The 22362-nt window shown below is 38.8% G+C and overlaps 1 protein-coding gene across 1 annotated transcript in view; it reads right to left on the bottom strand.

Annotated features, from left to right (window-relative positions):
- Positions 1-22362, bottom strand: part of LOC148087210 (discs large homolog 1-like protein) — an 87689-nt gene that overhangs the window by 60392 nt on the left and 4935 nt on the right. Inside the window, exons 3-4 of the mRNA XM_087785412.1 lie at positions 21160-21841; positions 20759-20834 (exon numbers count right to left, since the gene is read on the bottom strand). Coding sequence (XP_087641538.1) covers positions 20759-20834; positions 21160-21841 — 758 coding nt within the window. The remainder of the gene's footprint in view (positions 1-20758; positions 20835-21159; positions 21842-22362) is intronic.

The following is a 22362-nucleotide window of genomic DNA, read 5'->3' as shown; positions in this document are numbered from 1 at the left end:
GTGCAGTAAGGAATGCCCAGACTTGTGCATTGGGGAAAATGAAAGAACCGCTTCACAAGCGTATTGCTCAACACAGGAAATCCACTTCCCTGGGTCAGGACTCGGCTGTCCACCTCCAATTAAAGGAATAGGACATTTTTTCCCAGGACAGCAACGTAGTTAAAAAAATCTATTTTGACTAGGCTCAGATAAGACGTGAAGCATCTTTCAAAAACTCTACCCAGCCCAGTTAACGCTCTTGAACCACTTGGACAAACATGACCTGGATATATGAGAACCCACACAGACATTAGAATAAGTGGTTTTAGTTCAGCAGAAAGAAAAAGGAGAGAAGGAAGTTTGAAAAGAACAAGTGTGTGTGAAAGTATGACAGGTGTAAACACAGCATGCCATTAATTGTCATCAGAACTTTTCTACAGGACATCAATGACTTGAGGCGAAGAAACACAAGACACACAAAAAACAAACAAATGACCTGCTGTTCATTTTTTCAAGCTTTTTTCTTGTCTTGATCTTGTTTCTCAACCAAGCAACTTATTGGTCATCATCCTCATTCTCATCCTCTTTTCTCTTTTTCAAAGGTTTTAAGGCCGGGACACACCAACCCAAATATTAGCCGTCTGACGCCGGGTGAGGTTGGTGACTCGAGTCGGTTTGGTGGCTGCCGTGCCGTCATCATACCTTGGATACTTCCTGCATTATGACTCTGTAGATCGGCGCCCTTGAAGAGGATCTATTCAACATGGTTTAAGAGAGGCTGCCACTCTACAACATAGTTGAAGATAACTATTTCAAGTTAATAAAGGCGGACTGCTTTTATAATGAATTAATAGAGTGTTTTGTGGCCTAGAAGTGACATCAAATGGTGTTAAACTTAAGGGCCTGGGGAACAATTGAAGCTGCAGAAAATCCCATGTGGATTAAAATACCCAAAGTCAATTCATTACTAACCCAGACATTTTCTAAAAGTGAACAACACAGTTCAACAAGATTGAATAGGTCAACAATTAATGAAGAAAGACGGGACAGTACGTTTATGCCTGAGCCTCAAAATGACAAACCAGGGGGTCTCGTGTACTAGGTAAAGACGCACCACAGAGGTGCTTCCATGCTGCATGACTCATTTCGACACTTCCGTTTCTTTGCATCTGCACTCTATTGAATAAAACTTGACTTGTCAACATTTAGTCATTGTGTCACACTGATAAACAGAATTTGTCATGTAAGTAAAAATGCTCTGTGACCTTTCAAAAATAAAATTCTAAGTATAAACAAATGAAGAAAAAAGAAGAATTGTCTCACCATTTATCTTAATCAGAGCATGATGATAATACATTCAGGGGCAATGGTAAATTCCAATGGTTTATTAAACTTCTTGTTAACTTAAGAAAATCTATAAATTAGTTATAAAATAGCATTTTTTAAATGACCACAAATTAAATTAACCAAATATCTAAGAGTAAACCACTGATTCAAAGTCAAGGGTGTTTCTCAGTTAATCAAACTATGAAGTCAAGTTGCAATTATTGTCTCCTCCCTCTGTTACCGTCGAGGGGGCAGCAGTCAAAGTAAAGCAGCCTAAATTTGCCTCTTCTGAATAATCTTCTGGAGAACAGAGAAGACTCAAGTTGGTGCTCAGTCAGGATAATTCTCTTCACCCTGAGGTCAGAGGGAAGTGAGACAATGGCCTGTGTGCGAACGAAAGTCTATCGAGGGATTTAAAGGACTTGCTGGCTCAGACATTTTGGCTGCTGTACTTGTTTAGATCAGAGGGAGATCAAGAGTCTCAAATAACTCTGATCGTGTTCTTTTATTTGGTATTGTGGATCATTCCTGAAACATAGATTAAGAATAATTGAGCAGGTCTCGATCACATCTATTCAGAGTGTGGCAGGGCATTTCATTTGTGCTGCCCTTTGGAGTTCAGAATAAAATGAATTTAGAAATATCTTGTTATATTATGATATGTCATGAACCATTGGTTCAACTCTACATACAGCTTCTTAATTTCCTTGAAAAACCTTTTCCCTTTTGTTATTCTTATTGCAGGAAAATATGAAGAGAATTGAAAATTAAGTTCCTTAGTGCAGTACATGCTATTTATTAAATTCATAGCTATTTAGATTGTAGATTTTGCTGAAGGCATCCAAACCATGAATTAATGCATGAAGAATTATGTTCTCAAATAATAACTCCAAATTTTACCTTTTTTTGATGAATTGATGAGATCACTTGACACGGTTTTCACTTGACAGGTGTGTCTTGTCTGGGGTACTTTGTGGATTTTTTTGACTTCTTAATGGAATTGGTCGATCATTTGTCTTGTGCATAAGTCAGGTTGAAACACAGCCAACAGTCTTATATGAACTGTTAGAATGTATATTATGACAAGAATCAATCAGATCAATTATTAACTTAGTAAGTAAGTAATATTTGTATAGTGCTTTTTTATGACCAGGGTCACAAAGCGCTTAAACAATTAAATGGAGCAACAAGTGACCATCAATATTTCAAGAAAACATTCCAGAAAAGTGCAAAAACTTTGAGTGAGCCTGTAAAGATTGTCCAAACTTTTGGCCTGTACTGTATAAGTTATACATTTATTTAAGATTTATATTAAGTAAGTACAACATTTGAAAAAAAAATAGTTAACAGTAATTAAATGAATACTTTCAGTTCTGTAATATGACTTTGGATTTATATTCAACTGTTCCAGTATAATGTGACCCAATAGGGGATTGAATTGCCCATCCCCAGGTCTGTCGGTGTGTCTCTGATATCTGTGCCCTACCTCTGGCATGAGTAGCTGGAAGAAGTTTTAAATTCACAAAAGTCATTAAGATGATCTGAATGTCTCTTGATGCGTTGATTAAAGAGACGTCGCTCCTGCAGCGACCTTCTGTATCAGTAGCTTCTCTGCCAGCAGTCTTAATTAAACTTCCTCCTCAAGGGAAACATTGAACCGGCATGTGCCCGGGCCCTCAGGCCACGTCTTGAAACAACCGTAGCGTTCCTCTGAGACACTTCAAGTTCAAGTGTGTTTTCTCAGGTGTAAAATAGGCAGACGGAAGATGTTACTCCTCCGAAATGACTGAGAGTGAACTCACTACATGACCTACAAAGCCCCCTCCTTCCTCTCAGACATTTTGATTCACTCACTAATTAGTCACAAATGCCCCAAAAACCCTCTCGAAAAATGCTTTTAACAGCCAGGAACTGAGACCCTGAAGACACTCTGGCACAGACTGTTGTCACAACACAGACACACACTTCTAATATTTTGGGCATAGATGTGTGAACACAGTGTTATTTGCGAGGAAGCTAAACACACACACTTTGCAAAACACACATGCGTGCTGAAGACAGTCTTGCAGAAAAACGTGACTGGATTTGTAGCAGATTCAGCATCCCAGTGTGTGTGTGTGTAGGTGTGTGTGTGTGCCAGAGAGAAACCAAGTGTTAGTCATGCTTGGCCAGATACGAAAGAGCAGGGGATCCTCTGCCGTAAGGGACTTCTGGCACGCTCACACACCATGTCTCTATGTCCTCTTTCATTCCCCGTCTCACATCGTTACACTCATGCCTCGCTGGTATCAAGAATTAAAGAGCCCCACATAGCAGCCGATGACACAACTTTTGCTACACCACTAGATTATATAACACCAGGAATTCTGGATAAGAAGAGAAAATAAAGGAAATATGTGGGATCATGAACCCACGAGAAGACGACAAATTAACTCTAACAGTCAACCCAACGGTAGGACACAAAAGAAGCAAATGACTGCAAACCAAATGAAACGTGAAACAGTGCACAGCGAGAGAGAAATTCGTCAGACTATTAAACAGTTACTCTTAACATCTCATATAAAATCTTCGTTCCCTGTCCACCAATATTGCATCACCACAACATACTTGAATCCCTCCTAGGTTCAATCAACCAACCAGGACATTCCAAGTGTCGATGGTCATTTTCTTCCCAACCCATTCACAAAAGTCTGCCTAAAAGAACCACGTGGACCTGCTCTCTTGCAGTCCCACCACCCTTTGTAAGCTTCATGAAGGCCATGTTCAGGGCAGGGTGGGCACCAGCCAGGTGTGGTGGTCTCGGTTGTACAACCCCTGATACCTGGAGTGACTATTTTAACATAGTTGACATTTGTCTTATATTGGGATGTTTACCCAACTCTTTTAGATATGTGTAACATGCCCAGATGCTCCAGATGACCAGGTGTAAATTCTAGTGCAACACAGACTTGTGATCAGCATCTTTTAAGGCGGGAGGGGAATTAGCACTTGCTTTTTCATTATTGTTATTTATTAATGTATTGATTCCTTTCTCAAAATAAACCTTAACACCCATTTGTTTTCCCGCCTTCAGGTCACCTTGACCCTGAGATAACACAAGGCTTAAATTGTGAAAATTTGTATCATTTCCTTTCCTTTGGACAATACATTTAAATGTATACTAATATTTAGATGGAAACTAAAGTGTTTATTTATGATTCACTTAAATTGATCTTGAAACATTATTGTACTCATCAATATGTGTCTGTTTTTACAAAACTATCTTTTAATTTAAATATTTACATTCGAAAACGTGCTCAAGAGATTCTGCTTCTGGAGATTAAATCTGTTTTACCAAAACCACACTTGGTCTACAAGGGACTCTTCCTATAAACAAAGAGGTACGTGATGACAGCTGGTTGGAGGAGGAGTATAGCCATTATTACATAATAATGGTCTCCGCTCTCATAACCTCTCGTTAGTCAAGAATTCAGACAGGGGAAAACTTTATAAAGTAATAACTTCGAAACATCCTCACAATTCATTCATTATACAATAAGGGACTTACTGAATCTAGGAAAGGACTTGAAACATCAGTTAGTCAAGAGAGTTGGAGTTTGACATTAGTCGTCTGTGACATAATGTCAAACTCCAACTCTGGATTTCACTGGTAGTCTTCCTTGCCTTCACCTCCATCTCTCCATCTCCCAACTTGAGTTGTGTGACTCGATGATATTGTAAGGAAATGACAACTTTACTGTAATCAATCATCTAGATTTAACACACATTTCAAATAGTCACTTGATTAACTGATAATCTTTCATATTTAATTCATATTAAATAATCATTTTCTTTCATTGCATTCACTGACTGCAACAACTCACAGGCCAGGTCACAAAGCCTTGCACACACACAGAAAGATTAAACAATCCCAGATTCCCAGCAAGTCTCTGGACACCTGTTTGAGAACTCACACTGAAAGACACAACAGGCCAGCAAGTCGCTGGGAACAGATTCTCTCCAGAAAACAACAACCTTTGGTAAGTTTCCACTATGACCACATGCGACCGGCCATCTTAGAATCAAGTGTTTACAGTTACTGACCAATCCTACATGTACATTTGACTAGAGGCGTTAACCTGAATATTCTACTATAAAGATCCACCATTTTGTGAGATCTTTGCGTTCTGGCATTCAAAGACGTCTGCGATAGATCTCTCTGCTTGCTAGCGCCCGTGTTCACGTAAGTATGTCTCTGACTTTTGCATAATTCACTAAACGAGCATTTTTCTTAAACTCATCCATGTGTCTGTCCTTCATTCCACCACCACGTACGAGACTGGGGAGGGGTCGGTTCATCGGAACACAAAATCCCCACAATATTTTGCAGAAATATAAGTTTTTGAAGATGTCTGTTAAGAAGCTGCCCATGGATCAATGTCACAGCAGCACATACTAGTGTTTAAAAAGCATCCGGTTATTTTCCTTCTTCTCCCCCAAATGTGAAGCTCATTGATCTAATTCAACTGAAGGGAAATGAAATGCACAGGTCTCCGCAGGGCTAAGTTTTTCAGATGACGAGCGATCAAGTCCCACATTTCTCTGTTTAATGAGAACAGTGAACTGAGCAGAGCAGTCAGACATGTAATTATAAATGTTTGATAACTTTAATAGACTCTGGAGTTTTTATAGGTGATTAACTGATGAGTTTGACGCCCGCAGCTAAAATATCTTCTCTACAGAAGATTCTAATATCCACCGGGTTAATGTGAACAGGAGTAGGATAAAAAAGAAAACATTATTATAAAACCTGAAGACCAGAAAAGTATGACTTTGATAGGTCTGTTGTTGTAGTTTACAATATCGTCATCATTAGGGATAACTATGAAGATGAATTACTGAGTTTTTATTCTTTGTTGACAAAGCAGTAAAAAAATATTACATTGCGTTGACAATTGCGATGTTCGGTTCTCGAAAGACAGACGGACGGAAGGACGGATAGATATATTTGTTCGTGTTCTGAGCTTGTAATAAACATCTTCAATTGTTCGAAGTATACCTTCATCAGATGAAGAAAGGAAGTTTCACACTGATGCTTTTCTGTTTGTATTTGAATGAAAACCTTAGATGTGGCCGTTGGTTTCAGAAATGCTTGTGGTGAACTTTCGAGGCATTTCAGTCTTCAAAACTTTCATGAGGAAATGAGTCATTTTGATCATCCAGCTAAATCTGTGGATAAAATAACGTCTGTTCGTTACATTATAAGAAAGAAATCTCAGAATATCAAATAGTGCAACGCAGAACTGCATTTTTATTCACTTCTAGTTTTTTGATTGACTAGCATTGAAAAGGAAAAAGAAATTGAAGTGAGTTTCATTAAACAAAAAGTTTGAATATTTCTTATATGCAATGATTTAATGCCAAAAAAAAACATACCAAAAATACCATTTTGATCTGCCACAACTCATTCATCATAAGGACATAGAAGCACTTTAAAAAACAGTAATGTAATTTTTACCAATTTTTTTTTTACCATGCATGTTTTAAATGTTGGTAAAAATTTGACAAATTATAAGATAAATTGAAGTCAGCTGGATGACATCATTTTAAGTCACCATCAAAGTGAGTAAGTAATTAAGAAATGTATATTTATAGAGCGCTTAAATCAAAACAATACTCAATAAATATATATACTTAAAAGATCAAGATGTTCAGGCACATTATCACAGTAACTTGTGTGATAACCAGCAGCAAATTAACAAATGATGTGTATCTCTGACTCAATCTCGAGAATCCTTCCATCGCAGGTGAATCAGGCTGGAAAAGCTGTACTAAAGCTTGAGGGTGAGTGTGTGAAGAGGCACAGCTGTGTGTGAAAGTACAGCACAACACTGCATTCAAACCTAACATTAGCATGACGAGCCTTGAAATAGCCAGGCCATCATTAATCTAAATACCAAGCCAGATATCAAACGGTGGTCGTTGACCTGAATCAGTCCGAAGCACATCGTTATTCATGAGGCGGATTATACGACGGTCGCTTCAGATCTGTCTCAAGAGTTTTTATTCATGAGGTTTCAGTTGTACAATCGACTGACTCTGATCTTTCAACATTACTAAGCTTAATCGTTTCTCGAAAACATCCATTGCATATTTCAGTCCCCCTGCTCATCATCTAGCTGTTTTATTCTCACAGCTGACTAAGCACAGAGTTCTTGTGATGATGTATCTAACTAAACAAGTATTTTCTATAAACATCTTTTAAATGAGAATCTTGAGCGAGTTTAAGTCAGTAGAATCAATTTGATTGAAAAAACAATTTAATAAAAAACCTCCAACATCCAGAGTACAACATTTGACAGTTCATTCTTTTTTTGCGAGGTTTGGCTTTTGTTTGCTAAACAGATCTTAAGGATTTTGTGCAAAAACTTTGATGTAAAATGTTCCTTTAATCACAAGTGGTGGCCTGAAGTCTAACCTAAATGTAGGACTTGGTGACTTTGATTCATACTTTCATCCTCTACTCCTTCCATCCCTCCAGTAATTGTCTCCATGCCCGACTCTTTCTAAAGAGCTGACACAATGAAGTGATCTAATAGGACAGGGGAGAAGTCTCCGCACTTTAATGGCCATAGCTGCTGAAGTGGACAACAGCGTCCGCGTGCTCACACTTGGCAGACAAACACACTCCACTGGTGCTACTGTACTTTCAGAGAGTTCCAAACCTCCTGAACTTTCAAACTACTACAAAAATAACGTGACAGCAAAGACCCTGACACAGCATCTTACTAACCCACATTTATAAAGTTGGTATCAAGGAGGCTAACAGTGCAGTCACTTGGATAGAAATGGGAGGTCGTGTGGCTTCAGTTGTTCCAGTTAATTTTTAGCAAAAAAGACAGCAGAAATCAAATTCTGAATGTTATCGCCTCACTGATCCCATATTTGATTTTTTACTTACTTTAGACTCCCCAGTGAGTGACTTTTTTATATAAACTAGAAAGACTGAGGGAATCCATGTAATGATATGTAAAGGTGAAACGAAAATTTTAGTTAAAGACATTTAGGGGAACACTGTCAGCTTACATTAGAGTCAGATGCTATAGCTGCAGTGGTAAATGATCCGTCTTTGCGTTTCTATTTATCTATATTTTAGTATTCTATGAAGACGAAAACTGGAAGAAGTAGCATTTTTTTTGGAAGAAATGTAACAACACAACTATACAAGATCACTGAAGATGCATATGAGAGCCTAGTGGCCGCCAAAATCTTTAAATCTCCTTCTTCAAATATTCTGTTCCTCATCATAACTTTTAGCTTTAAAAACATACAATAGCATTTATGTTTCTTATTTATAGCCCATTAATGTTTACAATATGTGCAATATTTTGTTTGTTAATACCAATTTAAGATAAAACAAGTTTTGAACTTCAGAATAAGATGATTCTTGCTTTAACAGCATTTACTGCTTTATTGTGATGTTACCTGACAGTTGAGAAATTGCATAAAACCATGAAGAACCTGATCTCTACTGTCAAATAACACAATGTTTCAATCAGCACTTAAAAACTCCATAGCAGTCAATCTCTTCATCAACCTACATCTAACTGATTGCTTTTGTGTCTTATTGTTATTTATTAGTTATTTAATTTAGTGTAAATGGTAGGAATATAGTCAGAAACTATGATTCTGCCTATATCCAAGAGAGTCAAAACTACAATTTATGAATCACTCAAAGCACGAGTTAGAAAATAAAAATAAGTCCATGCGTTTATCATGATACAAAATAGGTCACAACTTCTAAAATGCCAATAAAAAACTACTATTCATACTGTACTTTTACACTTTTAAACTTGTTTCGAAAAAAGCTTTTATTCTTTATGAAACACAAATTAGAATACCTTGTTATATTGAAGCCTTACAAACTTTTAAAATAATAGCTTTTTTAAAATAAATAAATAATTCAAACTAAATTTTGTTCGCCAAGAATAAAACTGAGGCTCTTATGTATGAAACTTCAAATGTCAAAACACACTTAGAATGAGTTGGAAGACGGAAATTCAGTAACTTTGCTTTCAACATCTAAAAGCACGCCTGCCTGAGTCACTACCACCTAAAGTCTGAGCGAGCAAGACCATACTGACAAAAACAAAACCTCTTAGGCACACTTTTCAGATGCATTTGAGGAGCCATTTTTAGGTTTAGGAGCTGTATATTTCATGGCATTTGAGGGTAACAGTGAACTCTTTGTACATCAAACCAACAGTTCCTGAAGCTCTTGAGTGCAACTTTAATATTTGATGTGTTGGTTTTCAGCCAGCACAGTTTCTCAGCACGTCAGAGGAACACAGTTCTAGTTTTCTCTTAAGTTCCCTGACGTTGCCCTACATTATGTAATTTGGTAAACATAAGATGATGCATGATACCAAAGATTTGCAGAGAGTCTTTGGTTTTTTATTATTGTATATCCGTTTAAGGCTAGTTTTATTTATTTGGATTGGGTGTCATAAAATCATATGATTCTTCTTGGGATTTTCACAGTTTCTAACCTAAGAAAACTCCTCAAATTCAAGTCAGGCAGCAATTCACAGGTTTCAATTTTTACTATTCAGGAAACTAGAAGACCATTATAAAGCAAAATTCAGATGATTTACAAACACATTGGTAAGTGTTTTTCAATCCCACAACACAAGTGAAAACTTCTTCAGAATAATCAAAACAATAGATAAAAAGCATTAAGAGCTAAAAATGCCAACTACTGCGAAGCTGTTTGCTAGTCAACATCCAGATACATGGAAATGCTCTTGGCCTTCCTTATATCAAGATGTTACTGTTGTAGACGTGACAACGTACAATCTGGATTGAGATTGTTTTAACAACTACAGTGAGCTACCTGTAGATGTACATAGTGAACAGAGTCAGCGGCGGTAATGTTTGTTATATTTAATTCTGGGCATAATGTAAAAAACATTGTCTGCTGGATGTGCATGAAAGACTTCATACATTTTTTAATGTAAAAAAATAAAAGAATAAAATAAAGAAACCAATTATAATTGGTATAAAGGCTGAGAGATGTTACAGTTGCTCCTCAGTTAGCTACAGTTTCCTTGGAAATGCATACGTCAAAGTGGTGACTTGAGGAATGCCGCTGTTGGATAGCCAAACATGAGTGCCTTTCGTGGCTTTATCTTTGATATTCCACCAATTTTTCCAACAGAACAAATTCACATCATTGATATCTTTGGAATTAACATGAGCTTTGCTTCAAGGTGAAGTCTGAATGGTATAGCTTATATTAATATTTAATAACACGATGGCAAAGAAGACAACGTGTGTTTTTATTCTATTGAGGGTAACCGATTGAATATATACAACTGACAACTGATGCACCACAACTGTTTTCTCTAGTCCGAGCAACACGGTACACACCAAGGGTTCAATGTTTCAAAACAATACTATGTTTTTGGGGTGATTTTTTCAAAAAAACTCCAGGTCAGTATCCACAAACATTCACAAACACACTACTCCTGCCTCGACCAACTTTCGTCTCGGTTCAACTCACAGGTCCCTGACAAGCCCCCAACTCCTGCTCAGAGCTCATTTAAAGTCAAGAAAGTTTGCCTCCACACTTGACATTACCAACACAAACTCACACACATCCCACCTACCTTGCATCCAAACATCAACGATATGGTGTTGTTGGTGCATGCTACTTTGCAGTGGCACAACATGTGGCTAACGGTTGCTAGCTGGCCCTTCGCTGGGGGGGCATCCTAGCCTTCACACACACATTTCACACACACACACAAACATGTGTTCCTTCACACCATCTTGTCCCGTGGTCCTCGATCTGCCCCCCCCACCCACCCACCGCCGCCACCAATCCCTGTCTGTGGTCCTCAGCTGTGGCAGGCCGGCGTCCCCTTCCTCACGCTCTTCATCGTCCTCATCTTCACCATCATCTTCATCAGAGTAATCCTCATAGATGGTCAGGCTGGAGCATCTTGACAGTGACTTTATGAGGAAGTGTGTGTGAGTGTCTGTCAGCACGTGTGTGTTGTTGATGTTGTCAGCATTTGTGGTGTGTGTGTGTATGGACGGCCAGTGTCCAGCTCTGCTGCAGCAGCAGTCCCGTCCTCCTGCTTCTCTTTCTGAATCTGTACGAGTGCACGCCTCCCTTGTTCCATCGCTACCCTCTCTCTCTTGCTTTCCCCTCTCACTCCCCCCTCTATCTCTATCCTCCTCTCTCTCTATTTTCTCTCTCAGCTAGTTTGCTGCCTCCTTTGACCCAATAGCAGATGATGGGACAACTAGAACGTGGAGGTGAACGAAGGACTCAGACGTGTCATCTTTCACATGTCTTCCCCGTCTTGTCTTCTCTCACGTCTACCTGCAGCTGCAGCTCTCTAGACACACACACGACTCACACGCAAAAAGACAGTGCAGAAGAGAGCTAGAGTTTTATACGCACGAGTTGAGATTGAATTGACCAAACACAACGCAAGCAAGGCAAGCAATCATTGATGGGAGTTGTTATGTCACATATAGCACATCTGATCACCTAAAGCACTTGTCAAACTGATCGAGTCCGGCCGCCATATCATTGTATCGCTCCAGCAAATTCTTAAAGTACAGTGACAAATAGGATATATAAAGGGTTTCAATTTACTCCCATCAAACACAGGGAAGGTGGGATTCTGATCATTCAAAATATTTAAAGCCCAACAAATTCAAGGTCATCTTCTCTGTGACTCTAAAAGACTCTAAGCTTTATCATTTAACTGACTATTTTCCAGAAAATCCAGATTGACTCTAATTCAAATGGAAAAAGTCAAACATATGGGAGTGATTATGATGAGAGTGATGGCATATGTATTGTTCAATTCTACATATATTCTGATGTTATAATTAAAGTAACAATATATTTTGAGGTGAGACAATAGATTTGCTTTCTCTGCAGGTGGAAACTGGAGAACCTGGAGTAAATCCATAAGGCACAGGGAGAACATACAACATACAAAATGGATTATGTCAGTGTTTTTCATTTGAAAAAAATAAAATTTAGAGACAAATTAGGCAAGGCTTTTGTTGACTGTTTAGTCAAGTCTCTTTGATCAGGAAAGAGGAGATAAACATGGAGCTAGAAAAACACCAGAAATATTTGGCATTGTAAAATATGAATCAAAATTAAAAAATTAAATACACAAAATGTTACGCTAATAACTTTCTTTGTTATTTGAATGTCACTTTTTCTTTTTGGGGAATGGATTAGTGCGTCAATCCCTGGCATGAATGTAGAATGTAGAAGGTCAGTGCAGAAGAGGAAGAAGCAGCAAGGTACATAAAGTAGATGCCATTGGGCTGAAAAGATATCTGATGTAAAAGATAGTAACTGAAGCACTCATAGACCGAGGACCTTGTTAAATCAAGCTACAAATATTCACAGCTTTCAGTCAGGTAAAACGAACAGCTCAGCAGATGGAGAATGACAATCTGACAAGCATGAAGGTCATGGCCATAGGTCATCTTGTGGTCAAGTCAATATCTGAATGTATCAGTAGTGATCATGTTATTGATAATGAAGCGACATTGATTTTCACAGAGGCAAAATCAGGAACAAAAATGGGTAAAACTCATTCACATTCCTGTTGAACTTGATTTACTGTAACACATTCAGGCTGATTCAATTGAAAAGTTCAGTAAAAAGTTGGTTGTAAATGTTGCCAGTTGCCAGAAAGGAATGTTGCGAATGATAATTGTACAGAATAAAACTGCTCTCTATAAATTTCAGAAAACAAACTCATCTTGCAGTGGCACGACCTAGATTAACCTCATCAAAGATAACTAGAAAGGTGCCAGATTAACCCTGTTTAACCCAGCTTGCTCTCAACTTTACCCAGAACATTCCAGCAGGAGCTACCGGATGAATAGTGAATCAACAACGCTACTGATTAACACCTAACTAGTGCTGACAAGGGTAAATGTATCATCCTGGATGAGCTAACAGCAAGCTAGATATACCATTAGCATTAGCATAAGATTAAACCTACCACCATTAGCTTTGTGACAAGATGAATCCTGGATTCACATTTAAAAGTCATAAAGCAGCCACCCATGGTGAGACGCAAAGATACACCTTTGGTTTTTAAACCTGTTTCTATAAACAATTGTCAAGCAAAGGTTATGTGGTTTATCTCTGTCACACAAAGTTCTCAATGAAAGTTTTTGTTTCCATTGGTTTTTGGAAATCTATTCAAAAAGGAACAAAGTCACATTAAAGGAGGTGAAAGTCAAGAAAGTCAAAGCCAAATTCCGTCCTGTGGCTGTGGACGGTGACGTCGCAGCCATCTGGACCTTCTCCCGGGCGTCGACATGCACAGGAAGTGTGTCTCTGCGGTCTCCTCTCTCCGTGTCCTCACCTCCACTCCAAAACAAACAACGCAGCATGACAGAGAGGACACGAACAGCGTGTGAAAAATAAGTATATGACGTGGGAGATCAGAGACACTTGACAATCTTCAGGAACAAGTTGGTGACAGGTTTTCTCTCGTATAAAAGATGCAGATTTAACAGGCCAATAATGTGCAGAGGATGATGCAGGCGGACAAGTTTGATGAATAATGCAGGGAGTGCAGAGGTTGCACAGCGGGAAATAAGTCACATATATATTTATTTGAACTTGTCAGGTTTTGAACACAACAACCAGCTGAAAGAAAACTTTTATTGGAATAGAAGCTTGCTAATACTGGATGCTGATATGCCATTTCTTTACTTTATTTTTCTGCACACATTTTTGACATTAACACAAAATGAAATTTGCTAGTAGTTGTTGCACTATGAACTGACAAGTGGTCATTGGTTTCCTGCAGTCTCACGTCTTCCACATAAAGAAATTTAGACTGCTGAGTTCTTAATGTAGTCTTAATTTAGTCAAAAAGTCTAAATTAAAGATTGAAGCTGCAACCCTGTCACCATTGCAATAGTTTGTAGTATGTAACTTACTTACTTATAGCAGCATCTCATAGACGTTACATTTAAAGCAGTTGCGTTCAACAATGTTACATCGCATGTGGTGTGTAAACATTGTGTTCAACAGGGTTTGTTGTTTCCGTCAGCTTGTCAAACCACACAGTTTTAAACTTTGACCCAACTCCCTCAAAGACATCAATGAACCAAAACTATCATATCACACATTTTCCCCATGACTAGACTTGTGAGAGCTCATGCCATGATGGTTCAATGTTTGATACATAAATAGACCCTAGCCTCAAAGCTAACAGTTAACATCTTTACCATGTTGTTCAATATTAAAAACAAATGACAGTCGTATGCCTTGTTCAATTGCTTCGCAACTTATCATAGTTTCGCAATGCGTCCTGGGAAATCCATCGTATCCCTTGGTTTCAAGGGCAATCTGGCCCTCCATATTACCCTATCTCCTTCATCCAACAGAGAGTTAGGATGGTGGGCTAAGGGCTAAGGGGAAAGGGTAAGGGCTAATATTGGGACGAACCCTAAGTCCATGAAATATTTTACTGATAAAGTCCACTAATTCAATACCAATGCAAAATATTGCCAATAATCTCACACACCTCATCAGTTTTTTCGGGGGTAAACACTGAGAGCTTTCTGGCAGGCTGGGATTGAAGATTGAAGAGTAAAAAACTGAAATCTAAGAGAAAAAATGTGATTCTCAAATTAAGTACAAAATGTACTTTCCTGCTCTTAATACAAATACAAAAAGTATACAAATAGTGTAAAAATGAGTGCCTAATGCACTTTTTGGATGAAGTCTTGCATTATATGCTTTAAACAAAGGTAAGAATACTGAATATTTGGAGGGAGTACCCACACTTCAATATAGACAATAGTGCAGTGAATCCAGTTTAAATCCTGCTGAGAGCCCACACTGCAACCCAGCCGTCTCACCACCGCACCAGTCTTGGTTTATATTTGGCTTTTGCATCATGTCATATAAGATCAAATCATGTTTTATCAGTGGTAATTTCCACACCTGATCCTTCCGCTATTCTTCTCAAGAGCTTCCCGAGGTTAAGAGACTGAGGGAGCCCCACAGTGAACAGATGGAGACCCTGCTGATGTGTGTGCATTTATATGACGATACATCTGGGGTCGCTACAGGGAATCCAACTCAAGCAGCTTGTGAAATATTAGCCAAAAGTCAACATTGAAATAATAATTATGTAGAGTGTGCATGAAATCCGCCAATAAAGTGGGAGGAAAGAGAGAGGAAGAAGAGATAGAGAGGATGCAACCTCATGTGCCTGGCAGGCATCCACTACATGTTAACATTAGTAGGTCAGCCAGCACAAAAATAACTGTGTGTGCGTGTATGTGTGTGTGTGTCTTCATGGGTTTGTGTGTGTGTGTATGTGTGCGTGTCTGTATGTGGATTTGTGTTTCAGTTCTGACCAATCAGCAACAAGGCATTCTCTCCTCTGCTCTTCAGCCAATCAGGCACAACTTTATACATCTACGTTACAGACCTGGTCACATGACCAACTCTCGCCAGCTGTGCGTTGTAGTTTACGCATGAATGAGTTTTCCTCTAAAAATATCTCCTGCAGCTTCTCTGAAATGCTGAGCAAGAAAAAAAATGAACACTGCTGATGTAACATTTGCAGATACAATCACAGAGACTCGTTTTTGTGATTAGAGTACAGTGTTTATGCAAAGTGGGTTCAGAAGCATAAAGATAAGAAAAAAAGATACAGCACCACAGTGTGAATGACTTAAAGATCATCAAGCTTTACATACATTGATATTGACACAGGAAATAGAACCATATCTCATTATTTCATATATTTTATAGTTCTTTTTACCTTAAAAGGCAACAAATATGTCGATTTAAGAGCCTCTGAAATTGATCTTGGACCTCTATTGCACTCATTAGTATCCGTCTGTTTCAGAATCAGAATCAGAAACTTTTATTGCAGTTTTCTAAACACAACATAGGAATTTGCACAAAAAACTTTAATTGAAATATGTAAATTAGAAAATTGTCTTAAGCCCCGCCCAATAAAAACACTAGTTTTTCTGAATATGAACTCTCATTTACTATAACTACACCCACTTTACTTGGATTGGTCAAGCATCAAGTTTTTCACCATGGGTCATCCATCCCCGAAGACTCCACCTCCAAATGACTTGTTGTATAAACCATTACCACGTCATAATGGGCTCAGTTCTTGTTCGCTGAGATTCAGACAGGGGGAAGGCTGATTAAGTAATATCTTCAAAACATCGTCATGATGAGGGACTTACTGCATCCCGGAGAGGAAGACAGTAAAGTTGAATGCTGACATTAGCTGCCTAGTAGTGTCAGATTAACCACAAAGAGTTATCTTAAAAAATATATTGATTTCCTAATATTTCCATAAGTAAAAAAGTTGGGTTAATAGACACATTAGTGGAGATCATATTTGCTTTTGGAATATTAATATTGCTATGTTGCTTGTTATTTATTTCATATTTAATTTGTTTTGTTTTTTTTAAATTACATTTTAAATCAAAGACTATGCCATTATGATTTGAAAATGCCCCAGCATAACTACTGCTTTTACTATTCTTATTCATCCTTACATTCCAAGACTTCCCATTTTATTATGACTCAAAAGTCATACTCAAACTCAAAGCCCCTTATTAGAATTTATTTTTGTTTTTTTCACCCTGATATTGACAGTCTTCTGAATCCCCCCCTGAATATGTGTTTGTTCGTGATTGAATGGCTCTGCAGAGATTTGTCACCTGCTCTAACAAGATTATCTGTAGTGGCTGCACAAAGGGTGAGGAAAGAGATAGGTGCTACCTAGCTGGCTAACTGAAGGTGTTCACATAACGCTTTTAAAACAAATCACAAAACATGTTTGTTGAATCCTTAACCTGATTTGGGGAAAAAGCTCCTGGGAAGCGACTGCATCATGATCCTGACAAACATGAGCATCTTCACTTGAGTCCCAGACAGATGGAGATTTTTTATTAGCTTTTGTTTTTAGCAAAACTAAGCCTCCCCCCAGAAGGGTCTGTGGTAACAAGCCAGCCTGCTAAACTGAAAATGCAGATAAATCAATCCTTCTAACATTATGGGTCTGTTTGTTCACATTTTTTCCTCTTCTTTCTTTCTATGAACGTCATTGTTAGTATTGCACTTTTCTATGTGAGTGCGGGATCAATATCTGACATATGTATAATTTATATTTAAAAAAAGGATTGATAGAGGTTTTGGTAAAGACAAAACAAACCTGTCATTTAAAACATTTTTTTAAAGACGGTGGGATCTTTGTTCTCAGGTGACTGCACTAAGTTATGCTCAACACGAGTTAGGAAGGATACAAGCAGACTTAAGCAGTCCTAAAACAAAAGACAACTGCAGGAATCTAAAGCAAAGGGGGCAAATATATACGTTACATGGTTTGAGCAGGCTGAGTTGGGACGCTCCATGTCAACATCCACCTGCACGACTGTCCCAGCATCAACTCTGAAACACAACTTCTTGTTCCCACGGGTGTCCATGAAGGTGTCCAGGCTTCTGCATGGCCCTGCACTGTGTCACCTTCATACACCTTGCTCTATGATTAATGAGTGCTCACGGAGACATCGTCGCGCCAGCTGGACCGCCAGAGAGTTAAAAAAGCTACGCAGCAGAGGAAAGGCTGTGTACATCCCTTTTCTTCTTTTCTTGCTCTCTATGCACGTCTGAGAATAGCTCCACCTCTGAGAAGACTATGAGCAGCCTAAGGTAAGCCGATTAGGGAGACGACCCTTGCTCTGTTGGAGCGCAAGAGGCCAGCGACATTCATTAAGTCTGGACAACAATCGCACACAGCCTTTAATACAGGATGTATCTGAGGGGCAGAGAAGATTGGAATATGGATACAGGATAAACCCCACATGCTGCAGACTATTGTGGATTACTAGATTAATAATACTTGGTTGTCAGGTATGATTGTAAAAAAGGAAGTAGGTTGTATCATAAGAAATTATAACTGTGGTTTACCAGTTCCAACAGAGAAACAAGTAAAAGCGTTACTTGTATATATATATATATGCTACTAAATAAAGGAAGTGAAAAAACATGGATGAGCTTGCAATTGTGTAGATCAGTTATGTGTTTATTAAAGCTATGTAGTCCAACGGTTATCAGCAAAGAAGATTCTAATGACCAGTCATGTCACAACCAGTGATTTAGGGGACACCCTCTGATTCAAATCCTGTAGTCTAACCAGAACAAGGAGATTATCTAGATGAATGTGAGGTGGAATCCTTGCAGTCTATGCCAGCAGACAACAGACACATGTGGTTAAGTCCTGTTCTGATCCAACCCTCACTCATCTGACAAAACTCCTGTCCACAAAAAAGCTGAGTCTGAGCTGGACAAACATATTAAACAGGAAAAAATCTGTTGGATCCTTTTGGGGAAGAAGAGGTGAGATGTAGGAAGATTTTAACAGAACAAGTTTGAAGTTTGATTCCAGTTTCATCCCAGTTGACGACATGGAATACATATTTTTTTCTGAGCCTCTGGAAAGATAACAAAAATCATCATAATCAACAACACAAACAAATGGCAAAAAACAACAAAGCAAAAAGAATCATTAAGCAATGACAATACAATACAAACTGTGATCATACTATTGATTACAATATGTACAGTAAGTGATATGTACGTCATACTGTATATATATGTGTCTGTGTGTGTGTGTCAACCAAGATTGTTGACGAGTGTTTATTCATCAAATACGAAGCTAAAGTACATCAACAAACCATTGTCAGTAATCACACGCCCCTGTTTCTTCCTTGACGTGTGCACACCTGACAGGTGAACATTTTAACAAAAACCAGAAGGCTTAGTCTGACGTCATCAGCTGCTTCGCCAACCACATGATCAGATTGTCTGACATAGCGATCTCAATCTACAACAAATCGTTCAGCCCTAGTGTCACATCAACCCATTGTCTGCCTTCTGTACTGCATATTGTCAGAGCAACACCAGAGAATTCACTTTGTGTATCACTTTTATTTTGTAATGAAGAACTTTTGAGAGATAAGGTGACCATTAGGATACAGAACATTCTACTTCTACTAATGAACTGTCTAATCCCAGTTTATTTGTTTTACAGCATTTGCCAAACAGAGACAGACAGCAGCCGACCTCAGAGGGTCCTACCTTGGAAGTGACGATACAGATGCACTCCATCCCGACCAATCAGATCTCCGATCCTCCACTAAGACATCCTGCAGGAACAACTTCCCCAGTCCTGCCCTTCCAGACGCTTGTTGACTTCCCTAACACAACCGTCAGTCTGCCCTGGTCTCCTCTCCATCTGCCTCTTCTTTCTTCAATCTGTCTCCTCCCTTTTTCCTGGCATCCCCTCCACCTGTCTCTCCATCACAGCAGCCAGAAACAGGACACCTCCACCTCCAGCTGCTGGCCTGGATGTCAGGCAGCTGGTTACTGAACGTTGACCTCAGAGAGCCTCTGGACCAGAGTTAGTCTCGGCACACGTGCAGAGCAGTAGCCAAAACAGGAGAAAGTGAACAGAGCCAGGTGCAAGATAGCATATATACGGATGAACTAACACACTCACAGATGTGAAAACACACAAACAGAGCAACATCAACTACACACCGATGCGTTATCAGGTCAGCTGCTGTGTAGGAAATGTAGGGATAAACAGCACCAAAGCAGAGGATTTTATATTTTCAACTTTCACTGAAGATACAAACCTTTTTTATCTCTCGGAATTATTATTTTTCAAGGGGGGTCCATGCTCAGGACTTAACCCCTTATCAAGCAAAACTTGAAAATGAAAGTTTCACTCAAAAATATATTTTTATTAAAATGTTCATTCATTTTTTTTATTTACTTACTTCCCCTTAGAGTAGAAGTTTCATTTAATCCATGATAAATGTGTGGCAGTGAGAGATTGAAAACGTTGTTTTGCTCCAGTTTTCTTCAAAGTTTTACTTTTTTTGTATCATTTTAATTATTTTACTTAATTTCATTATTAAAACTTTGTATTTGTATTCACTGCTTTTTCTACATGGTTAAGATATGTAATCTATTAACCTTTGAAGCTTCGATTTGTTTTACTTATATTTGAAGTCAACTTAAGAATAAAAAATAATATTTCTCTAAAAGACAATGGTTTCAATTTTAAAATGGCTGTATACGGAAATATAAATACAGAGTTTCTATGGAAGCAGACAAGCCATATAGCCACAAATTCTTATAAACCAGACACAGAAATCCGGTCCTGTGATGCTCTTCTAAAGATGAAGTGATTCTTCTCGTCATATTAGACCGCTAAAATCTCTCTTGAGATCTTACAAATGTCTCTCCAGCAACAAAGCTCAACCTAACCGCATCATGATTCTGCACAATAAACCATTGCTAAGCCACAAACAACTGTGTGGATGAATTTAGCACATCTGGACAGTAGCAGGATCTTACCTTTACAGGGGTCAGTGGCACAGCAGATCTGCCCAGTCTCTTAGGTGAAACTTGTTGGGGTCCAGGGCTGGACGGACTAACAACAGATAAAAGAAGAGTTGGTGAAGTAAAGGGTACAGAAAAAAGTGTCAAGGATTGCTTCTGCTACACCTGGTCAGTCGCTTTTATGATTTCATGAAATTAATTTGAATTAAAATAGTTGTATTTCTTAACTATTGCCTTTGATTATTGATTATCTTTTTATATATGACTCACAGGTTATTTAAATAACTTTAGATGTAGATTGTATTTAGAGTCTGATTCAAACTGACTCAGAGAACAAAAGCTCTCGGTGTTAGAGTAGTGGCCAAACAAGTATCTAGATATGATGTCCAAAGATACAGACCATGAACTAGACTTACCTCAGACGGGATCTTTTGTAAGGAGTTCCTGGGGCGTTAGTCGGGGACGGGAAGAGGAACTTTCCCTGGCTGGGGCTCATTGGACTTAAACTGGGAGTGACAGTTCCTGCTTCCCTGCCTGTGGAGAGAGCCGCAGTATCTGTGACTCTGTGGTGACCTGGACTGGAGCTGGAGGTTCTGCTGTCCGTGGGGCTGAGCTTGTGCCGTGCTGACGGTGACACCAGACCCTGGATAGTGCCAGACACCAGAGCCGAGATTGTGGTCATGCTGTGGTCACTCGATGGAGAGGAGGCCACGGAATGTTGGGTTCCATTGGAGGATACTTGAGTGGGTGTTGATTCACCTGCAGATGGTGAGGAGGGTTGAAGAGATCCAGTCTGGAGTGGTGGGAGAGGGGCCCGGTACTTTACTTTGCCTGACTGTGATGTGCTGGACTGTCTTGAGAGAGGTTTTACTGGGGACTCTCCAGGTGGTACTGGAGGAGCGGGGTACTTCAAGGATCTGGGTTTAGGAGTTAGAGGTTTTGAGGGAGAAGGTTCAGGAGTCTGCAGATGCTCAATGGTGCTTTTAGGTCTTTCTAGAGTGGGATCAGAGGGGGCAGGAGGGCTGTCTGGAATGCTGGACGGGTCAGAGAAGGACTTGCTGTCAGCAAGAAGGGTCAGCTCGTAGAACTCCTGGATGTCTAAAAAGATACCAGAGATCTATGAGGGATATTGCAGTAACTACAAATGTAATGACAAGAAGACTGCCTGGACTCGGTAACAACTCTTAGAGTTAAAGTTTCTTAGTTCCTATTTGACACTAAATTGTTCTTTTATGGACTGATGAACAGCTCATTGTGTCCACTTTACACGGCGTAGATGGGACAGCCAGAATAAAAATATCAAAAGCAACAGACAAAACTCGACAAATTATAGAAACATGAGAGATGTCTAAGTAAAACTAATTCTATAGTGCCATCTGGTGGCTGTAAGATTATCATGCTCGATTAGACGTGATTTAAAAAAAGATAATAAAAATAACACCGAATTATTTTTAAAATAGATCACAATCAAAAAAGTCACAGTAGACATAATTTTCTCAAAGAGAAAAGACTTATATTTTTAACCATCAGCTAAAAATCTCTTTTAATAATGATACATTGATTAGTTGGAAAAACCATGAATTATTACCGATATATATAATAAAACATTAGTAAAAGAT

This window comes from Callionymus lyra, chromosome 2 (assembly GCF_982586985.1).
Source record: "Callionymus lyra chromosome 2, fCalLyr1.hap1.1, whole genome shotgun sequence".
Lineage (NCBI taxonomy): Eukaryota > Metazoa > Chordata > Actinopteri > Syngnathiformes > Callionymidae > Callionymus > Callionymus lyra.
Note: the sequence above shows the minus strand (reverse complement) of the source record. Positions and strands in the feature narration are given on the sequence as shown.